The following is a 20,472-nucleotide window of genomic DNA, read 5'->3' on the forward strand; positions in this document are numbered from 1 at the left end:
TAAATTTGCAACTGACTTGTTTTATCCACTTGAATAAGACGTTTCAAACTCGTTAACTCTTGTTGTAGTTTGGGTTCGTCCACAAGATTTTTAATATTTCGTCTGAGGTATCTTTTCACGTCATTTATTCTATTTTCAACATGGTCCTTATCTATTTGAATTGCGTTTATTTGATCCAGTAAATATTTCTTGTTCACGGCATCGTTATCGTTTCCTGGAAACTTTAAATTAGTTATTTTGAAATTGTTCATATCGATATCCCCTTGTAAGGTGTCTCCGATTTGATCCACGAAAAAAGGTTTCGCTTTGTTTATAAACGTCGTCATGGGATTTTTAGATTCTAGAGGTAAAGACCCTAATCCAAACTTGTTTGCCATTTTTATTGAGTTAAATTTATTATAATTTCTTCAAACTTTTCTCCCAAACTCAACCGATATAAAACCCAAAGCGACAGCTGTCCACACAGCTTTTTTCCTGGCATTTGAATTTGAAACGTAGAACATTTGATTGGCTTGCTAGTCAATTTCGTTATCTCTTCTGTCGGTTCTAGACCGAAAGAATCAAAGAAATAAAAGTTATTCGAAGAATCTTTGTGTAAAGCAGAGTGATGAACTCCTTTTTGATCCGACGTATGAATGTTTGTGATGGCGTAAAATTTACCTTTCTTGTATTTCAGTTCATCAATTTCATCTCGCATGCAATAATAAAACGGCGAGACGTTCAATTCCTTGGCCCATTTCACAAGTTGAAAGTTTGTGGTCGTGTCTTTTCCGTATTTATCGAGAAATGCATTCATTTTTTAAGTTGATTTTTTTAGGTGTTTTTCGAAGTATGCAGTAAGTATTGCTGAAGACCCAATTGACGAAATATATACGTAGTTTGTGTTTGAAAAAAATTGTATAACATTCTGATAAAACACATTCAATAATATTTTGAAGATAAATTTACATTTAAATTTAAAAAATCTTAATTTAAGAGAGCGTAAATGCTTGTCGACATCTAAATTTCTTAACCTTTCATCTAAATCTTCATTTTCGTGATTTATTTTTAAAAGTCATTTTTTTTAGTTCATTTTGATAAAACCTTCCTATGATTTGTTCTTTGTCTTGATCGATCAATTCATACGTGGGAGGTGATGTGTTGTTTACTTTATCAACGATGAATATCTCGTTAGTCCAATAGCCGACGTAACCTTTCTGAAACAATGACTTATATTTAAAAATACGAACTCGATCTCCAACTTTGAATTTGGGTTTAATATTCAAATTGCTAATCTCGTTTTCAAAGTTGTTTCGAGTGTTGACGGACTTTATGATATTCGGGTTACTAGAGGCTTGCGTTGGCGTTACACCTATAGACGAATGTATTTTGTTATTGTATTCGTCGACAACAACTGGTAATATTTTAAGCCATTTTTGAGATTTCAATTCCGTGAATTTCTTGAATAATTTGCTTTTAAGAGTCCTGTTGAATCTTTCTATCACTACGGCTTTACCTTCGTTATGCGTGCTGTAAATTTCAAACCCCAGAGATTTCACATTTCTGTTGTAGAATTCGCTTCCTTTATCAACCCACAACTTTAGGGGTCGTCTGTTGGATTGTTTCATTATGGTTTCGAAAGACCCAAGCGTATCTCGTGTATATGTCGATCACCGTTAAACAATACTTGTACCCTCTCTCGACTGGCATGTTGATTAAATCGGCTGACCAAATTTCATCTTTATCAAAAATTTGACTTTGAGGTAATGTTTGTTTTTTCGAAATTCTTTGTGAATCTCGTCTGATATGCCCATACCCAATTTCAATTTTGCCTTCAAGAGTTTTATGATAAGAGCCCTCTGTAATTTGTCTTTGAAAGTGGGATTGGGAATATTTTCGAGTTGGTCTATCATTTGTTTGTCTGCTTGGTGTCTGAATGTTATGTCTTTGTTTCTGTACAGTATGTCGTGTTTGAGCGCTGCTGCGTCAACTCTATTAACGGGTTCTTCCCCTGGTTTGGGATTATCATTTTCGTCTAAACGCAGATCTAACCTAGTGCCTGGCCCTGTATAATTGTGCCCTGGGAGATGTTTTTCTCCGGGATATTTTGCCCATGGGAATCCAGGAAGAGAACCCAATGACTTTTGAATGTCTCTCGCACCGAAATGCGTTTTAGGAGGATGGACATTTATTAAAGACATATTTGTTCAATAAACACCATATATTTTTAATACGAAAGATTTAATACAAGGAGGAAATTTGTTGTTTGATACAAAATTGGCCACTTTGGGGATGAGAGATGTTAGCGCAGAGAAGAAACCGTCTCCTTCGAATTTTGTTTGTTTTAGTTTTAAAATTAAAGACATTTTTTTTTTTTTTAAATGCGGTTATTTTATACTGTATTATTATTAGTGATTCTTGTCTGTGGTTTGGGGTAATTTATAATACAGTTTGGAGGAATCTGTTATGATTTTTTTTTTAACAGTTTGGGGAAGTCTGTTATAATACATTTTAACAGTTGTGTCTTTTCGGATATGACGCAATGAAAAAGCCGCGCATGCACAGAAGTGAAATGCGTCATATCCGAAAAGACATATACCTGACATCTCAAAACCGGATCAAACTGGATGCGCTATATCAGAAAACACATATACTACTCACGAGAGCTACGAGCTGAGCTGAGAGGCACGAATGAAATTTTGCTCAGCTGGGAGCTCTCGGGTGCGCTAGACTCTGCGCACACGAGAGCTACGAGCTAAGCTGAGAGGCACGAATGAAATTTTGCTCAGCTGGGAGCTCCCGTGTGCGCTAGCCTTTAGGAGATAACAAACAAATTCACTTTTGTGTCAGTTGTGTCAGAATTTGGCAAGAATTGTGCTTGATTTTGTTATAATGAGACTTTTATGTCCACTAAAATATTCTACATACAAAAGTCATACCGACATCCAGTGTGTTATCTAACAAGCCGATGTATTTCATTTTTTAACAAATTATAAGAGCAATGGGTAGAGTGAATTAACAGGATAACTGAAACAATAGCATATGAAATTAAGGTCAGGCGTTTCCTTTACAAACAGACTTTAACTTCGCGCCTTTCGACATAAAATAAAAAATTTAAATATTCCAGTTAGTGCAAGTTTGACAAACTCCGACTTTTGTCATTCAGACCACGGAAAAGACCACTGTACCAAAAACTGTTCTTTGTAGCATTGAACAGCCATGTTAGATTTTTTGGTTCGCGGCTGGATCATTTCATTAAAAGAAGTCAAGCGTGTCTGTGAATCTCTGTGTCTTTTCCATAGTTCTACGTCGAGATGAATGTAATTAATTTGCAAAGCCATCGCAACAATTCAGTAAGCTTTGGCTAGCCAGTTAACCGAATCAATGGTGGCTCACTGTCATTTTATCACAATCTGCTTGCTGGTTACATTCAATCGGCTCACATGTAACTTTCGGTAATAGAGTGTAGTTGTAGCTTATAATAGTCACCGGTTAACAATTTACATATTAAACATATTCCTTTAGAAATGGTTTACAGGTGGCCATGGTGGATAAACATTCCCCAAAGTAGGACATCAACGCGAGGCATACTATCGGATCAACTGTGTCAGAACGCCTTGATTGTTGTTTGCTGATTCCCAACACCAGTCCTGAATATTTATAAAAAGTAAAAATCGATTAACATCAAAAGAGTGACAAATCTAATGTACGGTTCTCTATGAGAGCACGGTGGCAAACATAGCGATCTTAGATTCCTATAACGCGAGGCTCATGTTGTCTGGGGATTCAATGCATAAAATCAGATCCAACACAGTCAACATCAACCAAGCTACAAAATAATGCAAAGTGGATCTATTTGTCGACCACAGTATCTACTATTCTCGATATATCCGGTCCATTGTGATGGATCCACCAAATGTTTTAACCAGTCAGATGACCCTAGTTCATCTTTAGGAAAGCCTTCCAACTGCATGTAAAAAACAATTCTGTTACCTTGCTACACATGCTAATTATTGACGCCTTTCTGAAATAGGTAAATTTCATAAATTGGGTGATTAACGAAAGCAATTTTTTGAAGGCTTTATCAACCAAAAAGAACAAGAAAAAAACACGAATACTAAAGTCTAATTTTGGATAAAAAAAAATTCAGGACATAATTCAAGTTTATGCCAAATGGTGGTTGTATGAGCGGGAAAAACGACTCAACTATTATTATGTAAGAAAGGACACATGGTAACTATTTAATACCAAATAAACTCTGAGTTAAGAAGCCAAGACGCCACTAGTCCTCTGCACCTTCTAACCGGCTGATGGCTTTCAGTAACGGCGGATAATTTCAGGACAACCAACACCAACTCTGCTCAGATAGAACTTTGGTGATTTTTAGACATTGCTTCAGAATAATTTTACGAAATGTACTTTTAAATTCTTAGACACAAGTTCGAGTTTTGCAGGCGCCAGCGTTCCTCTTCGTTCGATTGTGGTAGATAGAGTTCGGTGATTTATCTGATTTGAAACAATGGCTTCTATAATTGAACTACTTGTTGTAATATGTATGATGGTTGGTCTGTCGCACCAGAAGAAGGTAAGTTAGTACTTGATTCTAAAATTCAGATGGATTACCAATATTTTATTGTAAATGTACACATGTATGTGTTTTGCAAATTGAAATATTTTGATAATATTTCAAAACAAGATAGGAGTGACTTAAACTCACTTGTTGAATTTGCGAAATATGTGTCTGAAATTGGAAAACTATCTCCTTAAATTTATAAAATGCCACATGAAATTAAAAGTAACAATCCTGTGTTAAATCAATTTAATCAAAGTTGACAAACGTCTGCTCTGATGACAAAAAAGTGTCGGAAAACCACAAAAATCTGTTCTGATACTAATCAGCGTGTCTGAAATAGGCCAAAAACTCAATTGAAAGATCCAAGAGAATCTATAATTGGATAAAAGGGTGATCTGAAATGAATCAACTTGTAAAGTAACGTGCAAAGCTGTGCAAAACTGCTTCCGAAAGTCTACAGAAGTTTAAGTTCAAGAGACGTAAATTCGTTAAGAAAAAAATCAAAATTTTAGCCTTAATAGGAAATGAGAGTTCGATAATCATAAGTTTGATCAAATGTTGTTCATCAATGTATCAAAAAATGTTGATACAGGTTCTGTCAAAATTGTGTTTTTGCTATCTGTTTTTACAATCATACTTTTCTGACACAATTTGGTTAGTGGCAATGTTTATTCTTATTAGGTAAAATAAGCATTGGTTTTAGTAAATACATGACTTTTATACTGACGCGTGTCTACAGTTTCTAGACCAAACTCGCCAGAATAACAAACTTCTGTTCAGGAAACTGAATTTTAGTGTATAATAATAAAGTTTAATTTTATGGGATTATATGGGAATTTCCTTATAACATAGAATATCTAGTGGTCGGATTCCAGATGACACCAGATTGTTACATAAACCTTTATTTTGTTTTATACTATAACTACTAAATCTAGAAATAAAGGTATAGATAGGTATTTAGTAATGATACACTCTATTGTCTTAGAAACGTTTATCAATGTCGTCCCAAAAGGCTAAAAGTTGATCATTTTGACAAATGATGTCTAAGAGTATCTCACATAAATTTATCTTTATTGGAACAGAGGATTTGATTGGTTGAATATTAAATGATCCAAAACACGATATGGATAACAATTTCGTCAGATCATGGATGGCAAGTGGAGTCACAAACAAAGAAACCCAATAAGAAACGAAACGAAACATCCAGATTTGCATCAGTTGCATATGTTTGCATATAAGAATAGTGGACATAAGTTTCGAATGCAACTCCCATGCCGCTTAGTTATGAGGTGCGTCCGGCAAACTGGCAATCGTTTTGGTGTGAGGACCTCTTTACGATGGTTTGACTACACTATGTACCTATGTAAATTGCCTTGATTAATGTTTTGCAGACAACAGTAATAGAGAACCTGTATATTAATACTGATATCAGATATAGATTTGCTACCACCACTGTATCTAGTACCATATCAAATCCTACGTATGTCACCCGAGAAATAGACATGGATGTAATCCTGCCAGAAAATGCATTTATTTCATCTTTTGTCATGTAAGTATGTACATAAATCAGGGTATATATTTTATTAATATATATATAATATTATATATTCATTATCGTCAATGGCGTATCTGGACGTCCAACGAAAACTAACCTTACATGTGAAATCAACAAGTTTCTTCTGCCTTTCAATTTATTTCTTTTGCCCGAAATCAGCTTATGTGGACATACATCGTAAAGATGAGTGAGACCTTAAAGTTTCCAGTCAATAATGAGTTTAATGTTGGGTTATTTCAGGGATATTGAAGGCAAAGAATACCAGGGTCACGTGGAAGAAAAGTCAACAGCCAAGCGAAAATATCTGAAAGCTAAGAAAGAGGGAGAAAGCGCAGGTCATTTAGCTGCCAGGTTAGTAGTTCCTTAAAATTCAGAAATTGAGTCAATTGAAGATTTAATAAAAGTCAACTCTTGTCGTGAAGACGAATTGTCAATGGACTCGACCCTGAGAGTGACAGAATCTGTGAGAAACTGTATTTCAAAGACTGCTAGCAGCTAAGAGATCTGATCAATCGTTCAAAAACGACATCGTGTTCTTTTCTTTTCATTAGAATTCCAGCACCATAAATATTATTGTGCCCTGTTTTTTTCAGACCTCGAGATACCAACAGATTTATTGTACAAGTTAATATCAAGGCACACAAGAAAGTGGCATTCAATTTGACCTATCAAGAAGTGTTACGACGAAAGAAGGGATATTATGACCATACAGTTTACATTAACCCTGGAGAGCCCGTCGATGATTTAAGGGTTAACGTCAACCTCGTAGAATCTCGTTATATAACGTTCCTGAGAGTTCCACCAATCAGAGATGATCTACTATCGAGCATGGATATGTCAAGTATGTATCTAAAAGAGCTGTTCGACTTTGCATTTTAAAGACAATCAATGCTAGATTGTGGTTGAAATAGTCTAGAGGAACCGGTACCAAATTCTTTGAAAAGTTTGCCCTTTCCTCCGAAAAAAATCTGTACTGAGATGCCGGTTTATCAAATTTTTGTAACGTAAAAAACACGTCCTGTCCCAAGTTTGAACAACCCAAACAAAGGAAAGGAAATTCAGAACCTTCCGGTATAAAAGTGGCAGTGTTTTGTCAAAAGCTTGTAATTGTCACCAGATGTAAAAGAAACAAACACCATTTTTTCATCACAAAATTCAACTTTGAAATATGATGATGTATATGCACCCAGTATAGCAGGACAAACATTTATCAGGTCCTTGGGGTGTTAAAGCCTTTTAGATGTAATAATACATCTTGAATCAGCTGAAGAACTCAAAATCTTTTTTCTGATTCTTTAGGAACAAGAGTACCACTTTGTTCATACTTTTCTGAATTGTTTACGTCTGCATGTTTTAGGAGGCAGTCATTGATGTGTGCTTTGCCACATCTCGAGGTTTCAATCCTGTCATCGATTGTAACTTCGGATCTTTCAACCTAGTGCATCCGGTAGGAGGGGCCGGACAAACAAACTTGTGCATGTGACAGATAGCAATAGATGGAATAAAAAATATAATTAATGAATGTATGCCACTATCATCATGCATAGCGACATCTCTTTACAGTTCTAAATGTATAAAGTAAAACCTTTTGTTTCAGGAGATAATCCATTGGTGAATATTTACAGACCAAACAATGTGACCGCCCATATTAGTTTCCATCCTACTACTCAGGAACAGATGAACTCTAACCCGTGGGGTATATCAGGAATGTTCAGTGTTCTCTATGACATTGAACGTGATTTTGACGCTGGTGATGTTTTGGTAGGTACATTGCTCACAGAGAATTAGTCTCTTGGCCACAGTTCAGAGTAGTTTAGTCACAGATGTTGGTCAGCAGTGGCAAGTCCCCCCATCCCTCGGACGTAAACCTGGCTCAGACACTGTTGGTCAGAAGGTAAATTGGGTAAACTATGTCCAATTATTGAGACCAATGTATATTAAAATGTCCTTGTGGCTACTGTCAACCATTTTCATGTGATACTATGTGTACCGGACACACGTTATAGTTTCTATTTGCGCTATTCAAATTTTTACTTGACTAAGAGCCTCTGTCGAAAACCATTCTGCTTGAATATAATATATTATCACACTACCAGCCCTCAACCAACAATATACTTCCCAAAGACACAATTGTTTCCTATGGACACGACTTTTCAATGTAATTTTGCCTTGCAGATTATTGATGGATATTTTGTTCATTTTTTCGCACCCAAATTAACCTACCCATTGCCAAAAGATATTTTGTTTATATTGGATACCAGTGTTTCCATGGATTTTGGTAAACTAGATCAGCTGAAATCTGCTATGAGAGTTATTCTAAACCAACTTCGACCTGGCGATAGGTAAGCTATGGAATAACAGTCTATTTTAACCCAAACATTTTATCAAAATAATATACCTTGTTTGGTTCATTATCTGAAAAGCACAATAATTCCTGAAAATGACCCGGTTATAAGTCGTTTACCATGTCATTATATGAAGGGCGAGAGTGTTTATTATTTAAACCATAATGTTAAGAATGTTAAGCTATTGTTCTAATGTAAACTATAATATCTAACATATTATGTTATTAACTGAAACATGTGCAGATCCAGATTTAGCATTGTAATAGGCACTCTTGTTTTAGAACAATAACATGCATATTAAAGGGACAAGTTTGCCATCCGTTTCACCAATCATACTTTAGTCTCAGAAACGATATGTTTTTTACCTAAGCTAATCACCACTAGTGTTGACAGCTCACCATCGAAATTGGGACCTTCAAATCCATGTGTGTCCAGAATTATCCGCGTTCTCTAGTCAAAATGACGACTCGTCTGTTTTGGAACTCTGCGATATTTAGACAAGACATAGAAATAGACAGTGAAATTCCCAGTTTGAGGTATTTTTGAAGGTTTTTTGCGATTTTCGTACATAGCTAGAATTTCTGAAGATTATTTGAATGTATTAAGACTAAAATCAACCCCTCAAAATTGACTAACCTGTCCCTAAATGCAGAAGCGGAGCACAATTTACGGATAAAAATTATAAAAAATAAGTGTTCACTATACGCCGATTCCATGTCCTTGACAAATTGTTCTAGAAAGGGGAGCGACACTGTTAATCGGGTCAACATGACATTCTATAAGGAATGTCTATTAACTGTAGACTAATGGTATTACAATTTTTGATAGTTAACAGCCCAGGTTTAGGTTAGTTACTAACGCAATATGTTAATTTGACCTAATTTATTTTCAAATTTAGTAACGGTTTCCTCTGTATAATGGTACGACTAAAACAAATTCGTAAGAGTTATTACCATCATGGTTGAAACTTTATAATTTGCTTCGTATAAAAGCTTCTAAAATAGAACTCCTGAAACTCTATATCATTCTATTATTTTCGTTTTGATAGTATTTCTGTTAAAGGGACAGTTATGCCATGATTGGGAGTTGACTTGAGTTTTGAATATACATGTATGTAAATACACTTCCTTCAAAAATATCTCAAACTTTTCCTATTTTTATATATGTCTTTTCTATATATGGCATTGTCTCAAGAAAAGACGACTCATCTTTTTAACTTTCAAACGCAGATAATTCTGAACAGATATGGATTTGAAGACTCACATTTCGACGGTGAGAGGTGGATATTATTACTGATTGGCTAAGTTAAAAAGGCATGAGTGGTACAGCTGTCACTTTAAATGGTTCTGATCTCAAAATATCCAAGGCTTGATCTGGGGTATTGAAATTTCCAGTTTCTTTACGTATTGTTAGATTTAATATCCTGGATTTTAACACCTACTCTGACTTTTGGAACAATGAAGATATGGTTCCTGTAAATGACGTCACATTACTGAAGGCAATGGAGCAGATAGATAATTTACAGACACAAGGAGGTAAATGGCCATTTCAGGCGGAACATAATTGAACTTTGAATTTACTAAAACAAGTTGGTCAGCAGACGACAAACTATCAGCCAGTTATAATATGAAATTTAAATTGTTTTCTTCGCGACTTACAATTTGAAATATTATTCTATCTGAATGATAATCATTAAATGATTCAATCGAGCATCATATTTTTTGTCACTCTCTGTCCAATTCCAAACAGTCCCCATTAATTTTGTTAATTAAATTATACCTTTCAGCAACCGATATAAACGAGGCTATGGTAAAGGGGGTTAATTTTCTTTATGATCATGCTAGTGAACACAACAGATCAGTCGTCATCTTTTTAACTGATGGGAGATCAACTGTTGGTGAGACTCTGGACTCCGAAATCTTGAAAAACATCCGTGACGAAAATCGTTATCATATCCCTATTTACACACTTGCTTTCGGAGCTTATGCCGATTGGCCTCTCATGAAGAAGATTGCCGTCCAAAACGAAGGATTCGCACGACGTATTTATGAGGAAGCAGATTCGGCTCTTCAAATTCAAGGTTTCTACGATGAAGTGTCAACATCCATGGTAACAGATTTAGATTTTGACTATTTGGACGAAAGCGTTGATCGAGACACAATTACCAGTCGAAAATTCAGTAACTACTTTAACGGCTCTGAGCTCTTGGTGGCTGGAAGAATTGCTAATGGATCATGGGAAATACCAATCAATGTCCACGGAAACACCTCACTGGGCGAAATGGAGCTAACCCTTGCTGCCCGAGAAGAGCGAGAAGAGGCTAGGGAGGAATTTAAAGGAATCACAGAGAAGATGTGGGCTTATCTTGCTATTCAAGATATTCTAAGAAAGCGAGACGGTGCAATAGATGAAGACGAGCGAGAGGACTTGAAACAGCAGGCTATTGATCTTTCCCTTAAGGTACTGAAGTTTCCTTTCTCCTCAGAAAAAGCATTGGCGTCAATGATGCGAGGTTTCCACCTTAAGAGACTAATTAAATCGTTACAGAAGCCCATAATTAACATTATGATGCCGTCACCTCCACTGGTTTCAATTGTTCCTTTATTATCTGATCTATGTTGAATCGTACGTTGGATTTCAGTCTGACTAATCCTTAATCCTTATAATCATACATTTTCAGTATAACTTAGTAACACCAGTAACATCTATGGTAGTTACTAAACCAGGAGATACTGATCAGAGTGACCAAAGTGATCTGATTAGTACACATGAAGGCGAAGGTAAGTAGAGTTGCCTTCCGTGCAGGCAATCCATTATGGCGGCACATTGCGTATAGAGAAACTCATATTTCAGGAACACAGGGGTCGATTCTCTTAAATGTGTGGTTGCGATACTTCAGCCAGGAATGGGAAGACCTAATTTGAAAATTTCCTTGTAACCCAAAGCCGAATTGGTAGCGTTAAGAATTTAGACTATTTATACACTGCTTTCATATTGTAGCACCATCTATTCCAGTCTCTGGTGGTTATTTTGACAGTTGTCCGCTGGAGTAAAAACATGTAGGCCCTGTTTAATGTTGATTTTAAACACCTCCGAAAATGCGTTTTTTCGAACATAACATTAAATTACCTTTACTATAACTGTAAATTAGTGTTGGGCATCACATAACTTTCGTTTTGTTAGTATCACGTGACTCTGTGACCTTTGAGCTTTTGGCTGCGCACACAGTTTAAATGACTGCAAGAATGCAAGATCAGTTTGTTGAAAAAAATGATAGAACCGGAGATACATAATTTATTACATAAATTGAAAGAAAATGATGGTAAGACTGGAATGCAAAAATATTCTTCTTTCCCTGTGTTTTGCAGACTGAAAGTATCTAACTAGGTTTTAAAAACACACACTGAAATTAACAGGGCCTATTTTGTCTTGTCTCGACAGGAGCCGGCATCGATCAGAGGCTGGTAGAGAGTACAGATGTTTCGGTCTTATTTTTAGCATAGACCTAAGCAAAAGTAATTTTCTGCAGTGTGTGGAAGACGATGCTTAGTAAATTTGCCCCATAACGTGTTGATATATATTTTGACGATATACCGATTTTCACCTATGTTCATATTAATCTACAGGATTCAACATAGGACAGTTTGGTGGCTGGAGAAACCGTGGAAGAGGTAAGCATATAGATGAAATAAACCCATAGCGTGTTACCAACACGTGTTATCGATATAATGGCCTTGGTGGAAGAACTTTTTATCACAAGGGGTTTTATGTCAGAAACTGACGCATAGGTGCAAATGAGCCGAACTTGCCAATTTTTCAACCATAAATACTTATTCAAATAAACCAACTACATTTCTTTACTTATCAGTTGGTGGAGATCCCCATTTTATGGTGGATATAGTTGGTATGGAGGTTCCTGTTTGTTACGATGTGAAAGGGAGAAACAATGATGTCTTCCAGTTAATTCAGGATCCAGATCTAGGTTGGTAGTTTCTGTTGGAAAATCCACCATCAGAGGCATAACTTAAGAAGCCTCGTTATATTTTAAGATTTCATATAATGTCAACAAATAATAAGACAAAAATGGCATCAATTCGATTTGGAAAAGTCGTGGACTAGACGCAAGAGCAAATAATATATGTGTGCTAAAATGCCCAAAAAAACGAGATTATTATCAGTAAAATACCAATTTCCACGCAATATAACGGCATATTGATTTGATTTTCCAATTTAAACCAAGGGTCGAGGTCACAATATATCCTACATCATTTACATTTTGCATATTATTTAAGTACGCAGTGTTATTAATCACCCTATTACTACTATTTGATATTATACATAATATATCTCCAGATTTGCGAATTAACATCAAGATGAAACTAGGAAAGAAGAAAGACAGAAATGGTCATCAAAGAAAGTTTATTAAAGCTGTAGCTGTATTGTATAAGGAATTAACGGTAGTAGTTAAACTCGATACCGTGGTAATTAACGGTAAAGATTTCAAATGGGAACAATACAAGATCTTACATCGTTCAGGGGCTACCATTAGAGTAAGTTATTTTCAAAATAATACGGACAGAATTGAGTTGTATCGGATATTAAAACAGACCCTGGCATCATATCCGAACGAATTTTTAATTCAAGCAAGTCTTTCCTTGTTCTGCAATTACATTTAAAATATCGGGTATTTCGGTATGGTATAGGTAGATATGGAAAGTCTATATCATACTGAGTAACACCGCTGGTATTACTGAAGGCTTACTTTTATTGAAAATCTGATGGGATTCTGCGACTTGATGTATCAACTTGTTTTGAATTTCGCAAATGCTATATGTTATCATAGCGGTAAATGATTTTAAGATTTGAATGAAGCAGTTATTAGGAGGGCCCCCTACATGGCGTCAGTTCTCTATAATTTTGAAAAATTCGGATTTTCTTTGGATTTTTTTTTTTGCATTCTTTTCTGAATGAATGGCTTTGAATATCTTTTATCATTAACTTAGTACATTACTGACTTTGTGATTCTGAACAGATCGAGGAAGATGAAGCGGTGCTGATCATCACGCTAGAGAATGGTCTACCAATTATTATAGACAGACACCAACACTGGTCTCATGATGACGCTACTGGCGATGACTTTATTAATGTTGATATCCAGAAAGAGAATAAGCTTTCTCATAAAGCTACTGGTGTTTTAGGTATGTAGCGGATACAATAGAATTGTACAATAGATTAATTGTGCAGCAGGAAATAGTGCCGAGCAAGAAACTTCTCCCATTATATGGAATACAGACTCAGACCTAAGTTCAAATATTATCTGTTATTTTTTCAATTATTTGTTTTATTTAAAAGCAGCCTGCTTTTATACCTTTTGATCCTTGTGACACATATGATCTCTTTCAGGCATGTTCATCCATAAACATGTAACAGCAAAAGAGTACAGATTAAACGGACGACATACAGCAATTATCCGAATGATGATCAATGGCAGGCTTCAGGGCGATTCTGCAATTTTAGCCAAACGTCACGACCCTCTGGTGAACGCAACAGTGCCGTGTTGGTCCTTGCCAGAGCACGGGAAGATCCAAAAACATATACAATCCTTCCAGAAGAAGCATTTTCTGGATAAGTAATCTATTTGCTTTGATTAAAAATCAGAAGAATATGCATTTATTTGATGTAAATAATAAACTAAAATTCCTCTATAATACATAAATTGAAGAGGTCATTAGAAAGGGAGATAATCGAAGGCAAAAGGCGGAACGGAAACGTTTTTTATTGAATAGTATAATAGGGAGATTTGATAGAGCACGTTCAGCAGAAAGGGATGACAATAAGTATATCAAGTCAAAGGGAGGTAATTTTTAATAGAAATTAATCATGTAAGGTTTCTATTTTGAAAAGTCCATAACTTCTTCGACCTTTCTACATTATGGCTAGATCAAAAGCATGGATCAAACAAGTCCGGGTTTTAAAATGTTAAATTTTTTACAATGCGAAAACGATGGACGAGGGTTATAGATTTTAAAGGATTCACGAGGTTGGATCTAGAGCATCCAAGTAAGCCTGCTCTATAATAAATCTTATGCGCATGTATTTAAAGATGGATTTCCTCATTTTTTAGTGTCAAATTAAGCAAAGTATTTGATTAATTGGTGTTTCTAATGAATTATCATGTTCTCTTAATCATATCATTATGTTCTTATTGCATATGATTAAGAGTTTTTTTTATGTCCATGTATGTACTATCTGGATAAACAATCTTTGCAACCTTTCTTGATTGGTCACTCATTGTAATTCTGCTGGTAATTCTCTTCTAATTTAGCTAATGAATTTGTGAAACAAACTGGTATTTTTCTAAGTCATTAGAACACCTCAACTTTCTATTCATATAAGTATTAGAATTTCTATTTTCATAAATGAAAACAAGGGAACCCATCTTTAACACATCGCAGAATTAAGAGAATATTAGTGAGATTATGTAAATGGTGTTAGAGCCACGTATTATTCGGAAGAGTATATCAGGAAATATTATATAAATAAATAATATAAATTAATAATAGTTTTATTTATCAAATATTAGAAACCAATTTCAGCAGTAACAATGACGTCACAACGCAGAAAGAATTAAACTAAGGAATATAGCAACAAGGGGGAATAATCCATTTTTCCACCTATTATCTTTCCAGCAAAATTTTATGATTTGTTTAGTATAAGATTTTGATTGAGATATTCATGGCAAGCCTTTATTACCGTCGGAAAAGGGTTAGATATCGAAACTGACCCAAAAATCCTTAAGATAAGAAAAAGATGATACGCATCTTAAGTTGATATGTTTTACATACACAGGACACAGATTTCATTATATCGACACAGAGTTTATTGAAAGCATCGTTTGACTGTCAAAATATTGTGCTTCTTTCAAATGTCAATCAATTATTTCAATAGCAAAAACTCGTTAACGGCTATTAAGATGCCAAATTAATCAGATATTATAATTACAAAAGTTGGTTACACAGTGACACGAATGTTGATATAACAAATTTTAGAAACCAGGCATGTTATTTCTTTAACGGAAAATGATAACAATAATTTAAATATTCTAAAATCACAATGCTTGGATATAAATAAAACAATAAGTACACAGTTTAAATCCTGAATTATAATTTGAGCTATACACATCACATTCATACAGGTTAAAGTCACTTTATGCTATATTCTTTCTACACATCAAATTTAACATTGAGCTGTATATATTATATCCATTTGTTTGTATCTATTTCAAAGTTAGAAGCATACATTCTATATCGTATCTATACATATAAGAAATATAAAATAAAAATGTGCACTATTCTACATTTTATAAACATGTACACTTGTTATATTATAAAATACGCAAGAAATGTACTCATTGTACATCTATTTGCATGTACATGTACACTTAAAATGATAAATATGCATGTACACTTAATATTATAAATATGTACAAAATACTATATAGTACACAGATAATATCAACATCTTTGAACTACATGTAACCTTAAAGTTCCATATATCATCACCCATCTTCACTGGTGCCTATAGCTGTTAGTAATATACGTCAGATATCAGTACATAACTATAACATTATAAACACAGAATTATTCGGCAAATACATCCAATTTTTGGCACATTTAAATATTGTGTAAGCTAAGTATATACCGTTTGTACATAAACATTTTATTTGTACATATAATGTAAAGTATGCATACAATTATTAATACATATAGATACATAGATAATATATGAAGGATAAGGTACTTCTGAACTTCTCTAATTGTTTTGTTTTGCACACAAAATAATGTGTACACAACATCTGTACAATTTAAAGTTAAGCTTTGTACATCATATTATAATGGTCTGTATATTTAAAATATGAATAGAATAAGCATACTAGTATCCACGACAAGAACTGCATAGGTAAGTCTATAATGCTACACAATTTGATGATTTTCACTGTGTTTTTTTTTCATTTCTTGTGATGAACATAAGTTCATATAACCAGTATCTTGCCGTTCAAGTTAGTACTTCAGTATTGCTTAAAGCTTATGAACGCTTCACGATTGAAGAAGATTTGTCAAAATCACATAGATTTTTTTTTCAAAGCAGTGTTACAGAATCAGTTTTGAGAGCAGTAAATGGTAACAGCGAGTATATATCTTTCTGTTGGCGAAGCTTCTGAACGTCTCTAGAGGATGATCTTTTCTGGTCAATCTTAATATATTGGTTCAATCTTCAATTAATCAAAAATTCAACAAACCATACACAATTCAGTTCACGTTCATTTTTTGTTATGATTGCTGGGTTAAATTTTCTGAAAAAAGAAAAGTTATTCATATTTAATAATAATTTGCAATTGCTTTTATATACATATGCATAAATATATATATATATTTTGGACATATCTCTAAAAATACATTTGCGTACCTGCCAACACGACAGGCGGTACCCGAGAGATTCAACTGGGACATTCAAATAATATGTTTGTAATACAAGAGGATGGATTGAGACCCCTGTCGACCGTATTCAATACTTTTGGATTTCCTTGCATTTGGTTGGAAGGTGGTGTACAATGCGCAGAATGCACAAAAGGTTAGAAACCAGGAGCTTATTGGGTCGCATATTCTTACTATGTATTTCATAGGGCCAGTAGTAAGTACAGTAGTCAGTTGGTTCCTGAATATCTAAATATTGATAATTCCAAACCAGTTGTCCCAAAGATAATTATATATCGGTAGTACAAATGTCGACAGTACACAATGGGTTTATATCAATTAAATTGGATTGTGCTGTACTGTACTTATAACGTTCTTCCTTTTGTATCTTACTATCCCTAAAGTATTCGAGGAATTGCGTCCCTAACTAAGACTGGACGATTAAAGCAGTGAACAGTTGATCACAAACATCACAGACAGTGGCAAAAGAACATATAACCAGAACGAGGTAAGATGGAAAAGTTTGAAAAAGAGAACAAGTGGACATTTGAAGAATTAAGTTTTTGGAAAAAGAGGAAATTTGAAAAAGTGAAGAATAAAGAACATTGTAGTCAACAGATTAATAACAAAAAACTGCAAAAACAGAAAAATAGTTGTTTGAAGTCAATAAGTGGACAAACTGCAATAAAAATTTGAAACAAGTGAGTACATTGCCAGAGAAAATTCGGAAAAGAGAGATAAGATTTATTGGAAAAAAAAGGGACAAATTTCAACAAACGAAATAGGATTGGAGACAAATATCAAATGAACAAGTGCACATGAACAAGTGTGTAAACAACAAATGTAACTGAACAATGTCGAGTTCTTACCAACGAAATGGCGAGCCTGTAATACAATAGTACATATTAACATAAGTGAGTATTTGGGTGACAATAAAAAGTTAAATTCACTTTAAAAGCATGATAAACAACACAATAGAGATAAATAGGTTATGTTTGGATACAATTAGTATTGTTCTTTTATACGACTTAAATGTCATGCTTGCATTTACTTGTATATGTTTCTAAAAGTGATTTGGTTCTGAACTTACCACTGGATCGAGATTTATTGGGTGATCTGGAGTCACGTGTTCTTCTCCGTGGTGATGGTGACGCATGCGCTGACATGGACTGACGCTGTCCTTTTCTAGATGGCGCTAAATTCAAAAAGAAACATTGACTAGATTAGTTTCCAGCGTCAGTGGCTATAAAGAGAGCTGCCTAAATTAGCTATAGCTGTGTAAACGCCTTTATGCTAAAGGTTAGAGTTCCTCTGAATCAGCCAAGAGCATGACAATCTTCCAATTCAAGATAGCCCATTCGTATCAATTTCCGTAGACGATTAGATCAATACTTACAAATTCTTGATTGATCTGAAACTTCATCTAATGCATCAAGTGAGCGTCTTCTCTGATCTAATCTTCCATTATTGGAATCGTCCTTCTGCAATGATTAAACGGGATTACAATAAAGGAAATGTAAGCGGTACAATTAAGTGATAAAAGCACGGACCTATACGTTTCGTGCTTACCTTCGGGTTCCAAACCACATTCAGATCTGCATTTATAGCCTATCAGATTATATTTTATCATTACTACTAATTAAGTCATAAATTGACTTTTTTTTTAATAAATGGAGACTGGAGCATTTTAAACCCAAGTAAAGCCGCGAATAGAGAATAGACGAGTTAAAGCGTCCGGTGCGGAAAAATCGAACTCAAAAAGAAGAAGTGAACAAACGAGGTACGGGTCCGGAAACCATTCGTTTCGTTTCTTTTATTTTCTACTGTATCGATAATCCCGCACCATACAACGCACTGTACGCTTTACCTCGTCTATTCGCATCTTTATTCTACAACTGTATGCTACCGATCAAGGGATTTATCAATACCTACCTTTGCTTTGGCCGGATGTCGTCTGTGATGACGTGGTGACTTCGAGTTATCTCCCTTCTTTCCATTTTTACTGGAACTGTTCCCACCACCTTCGGCACCACCTGACGAACCACCAGAATTCGGCGGAGGAACGCTGGATTTTGGTAGTTGAAACCCTTGTTGTAGAACATGATCACGTAACGGATACCAATGGGGTTTGTTGTCTAGGAATGCCTTTTCTGGAACAGAAATGACGAATATTGCTAAAAGCTTTCTAAGCATAATATTTGGTTGGAATTTGAAAGAGAATATGGATGAAAAAGGTTGCATGCATGGCTTCACAGAGGATTTGTCCGAACCCCCAAAACATTCACATAGTATACATACTGCTTCATTCAATTACAGGTGAATAGTCCTTTTCTCAGAATGACCTTAAAACCAACAAATATCAATATGATTCGTATTCAAAATCAACATACCATCTAGTTCAATGATGAGTTCTCCAAGAAAATCATTACTTTTAAATCGGTCGTAATCCCAAACGGTGATCTCCAAAACTTTATTTTTCAATTCCTCAGTAGCTAGATTCGGGAATATTAACGTTTGGTGCCACTCGGGGTTTAATGTCCGAGCAATGTGCTTCGTTCGCCGTTTATTTTCGGCCCTGAAAAGGTGATACACGATGATTTTGAATGTTTGTTACAATTTCAAGACCTATTTCAAGTTATGTATGAGCTGTTTGGACTACCAAACGGGATGTTTTTTTTTGTCTCAAACACCCATCATTCTGATTTTTGTTTCCATATACGCAGTTAAATCAATTACGAAACCAACCCATCGCATTTCAAGGAGGAGAATGGTTGCATCTTCTGTGGGAATGTCAATCTCTTGAACCAAGTAGACACCCCCGAATAATTATAATTATTTTACTCACCCTCTGCCAGGCAAAAGATAAATCTTAACGAAAGGGTCAGAGAGACCGTTGAGATCACGCGGTTTCAGATTACGAGCCTGGATTACATGAATGTTCAAAATATTATCAAAATCATCGTGGCTTATCTGGATCTGAAATCAAGATTATCACAATTGTATCTTGAGCATTTAAATATTGTATTCACATATTGACAATATGAATGTTCTTCAACTTGCAGGTTTGTAGACGAATATGGTCTATCCTGAGGTGGAGGAATCCCTTACAAAAAGAAATATTTAAAAGATTTCTCCTTTGACTCTAAAATATGGATTTTTGAAAAAGTATAGTTTTTGAGAGATGTTTAATCTATATCTCGGATATACACTCCATTGTCCGGAAGGAAATCCTGATGTATTAGTGTTACGAATGCAGAATGAATCCACGTGCTTTAAGACAGGACCTACCTGTATGGTGCCTTCGCCATTACTATCAGAACTGTTTACTGACGGTGTGGCGCTACTGGCAGTAGACAGGTTTCCTGGGTTTGGTGATTGTCTTGGTGGTCTTGGTGAATGGCTTCCTGGATTGATACGGCTTGGTGACTGACTTGAGCTGGAAGACTGGGGTGATGCCATTGCTCGATGCGACGTTGATGTTGTTGGCTGTATTGATGTTGTACGCTGTGTTGTTGTTGTATGCTGTTGAGAGGTAATAAGCGAATT

At 35.1% G+C, this 20,472-nt stretch overlaps 3 protein-coding genes across 3 annotated transcripts in view; 1 reads left to right on the top strand and 2 right to left on the bottom strand.

Annotated features, from left to right (window-relative positions):
- LOTGIDRAFT_153706 (hypothetical protein) overlaps positions 1-377 on the bottom strand; it is a gene marked incomplete at both ends in the record, with an annotated part of 1,008 nt that extends 631 nt beyond the window's left edge. The window contains one exon of the mRNA XM_009059729.1: positions 17-377. Within this exon, the coding sequence (XP_009057977.1) occupies positions 17-377 (361 nt within the window). The remainder of the gene's footprint in view (positions 1-16) is intronic.
- A 5,575-nt stretch (positions 378-5,952) lies between these two features.
- Positions 5,953-11,240, top strand: LOTGIDRAFT_105230 (hypothetical protein; the record flags this gene model as incomplete). The annotated part of the gene is made up of 8 exons (XM_009059730.1): positions 5,953-6,101; positions 6,348-6,458; positions 6,701-6,967; positions 7,733-7,868; positions 8,283-8,449; positions 9,866-9,987; positions 10,239-10,912; positions 11,133-11,240. Coding segments are annotated over 8 exons (1,734 nt in total), but the record flags the coding sequence as incomplete, so codon positions are not given.
- A 7,786-nt stretch (positions 11,241-19,026) lies between these two features.
- LOTGIDRAFT_58927 (hypothetical protein) lies at positions 19,027-19,902 on the bottom strand (the record flags this gene model as incomplete). Its single annotated transcript, XM_009059547.1, has 3 exons — positions 19,027-19,076; positions 19,317-19,501; positions 19,772-19,902. Coding segments are annotated over 3 exons (366 nt in total), but the record flags the coding sequence as incomplete, so codon positions are not given.
- Positions 19,903-20,472: the final 570 nt, after the last annotated feature.

This window comes from Lottia gigantea (assembly GCF_000327385.1).
Source record: "Lottia gigantea unplaced genomic scaffold LOTGIsca_4, whole genome shotgun sequence".
NCBI classification, from domain to species: Eukaryota; Metazoa; Mollusca; class Gastropoda; family Lottiidae; genus Lottia; species Lottia gigantea.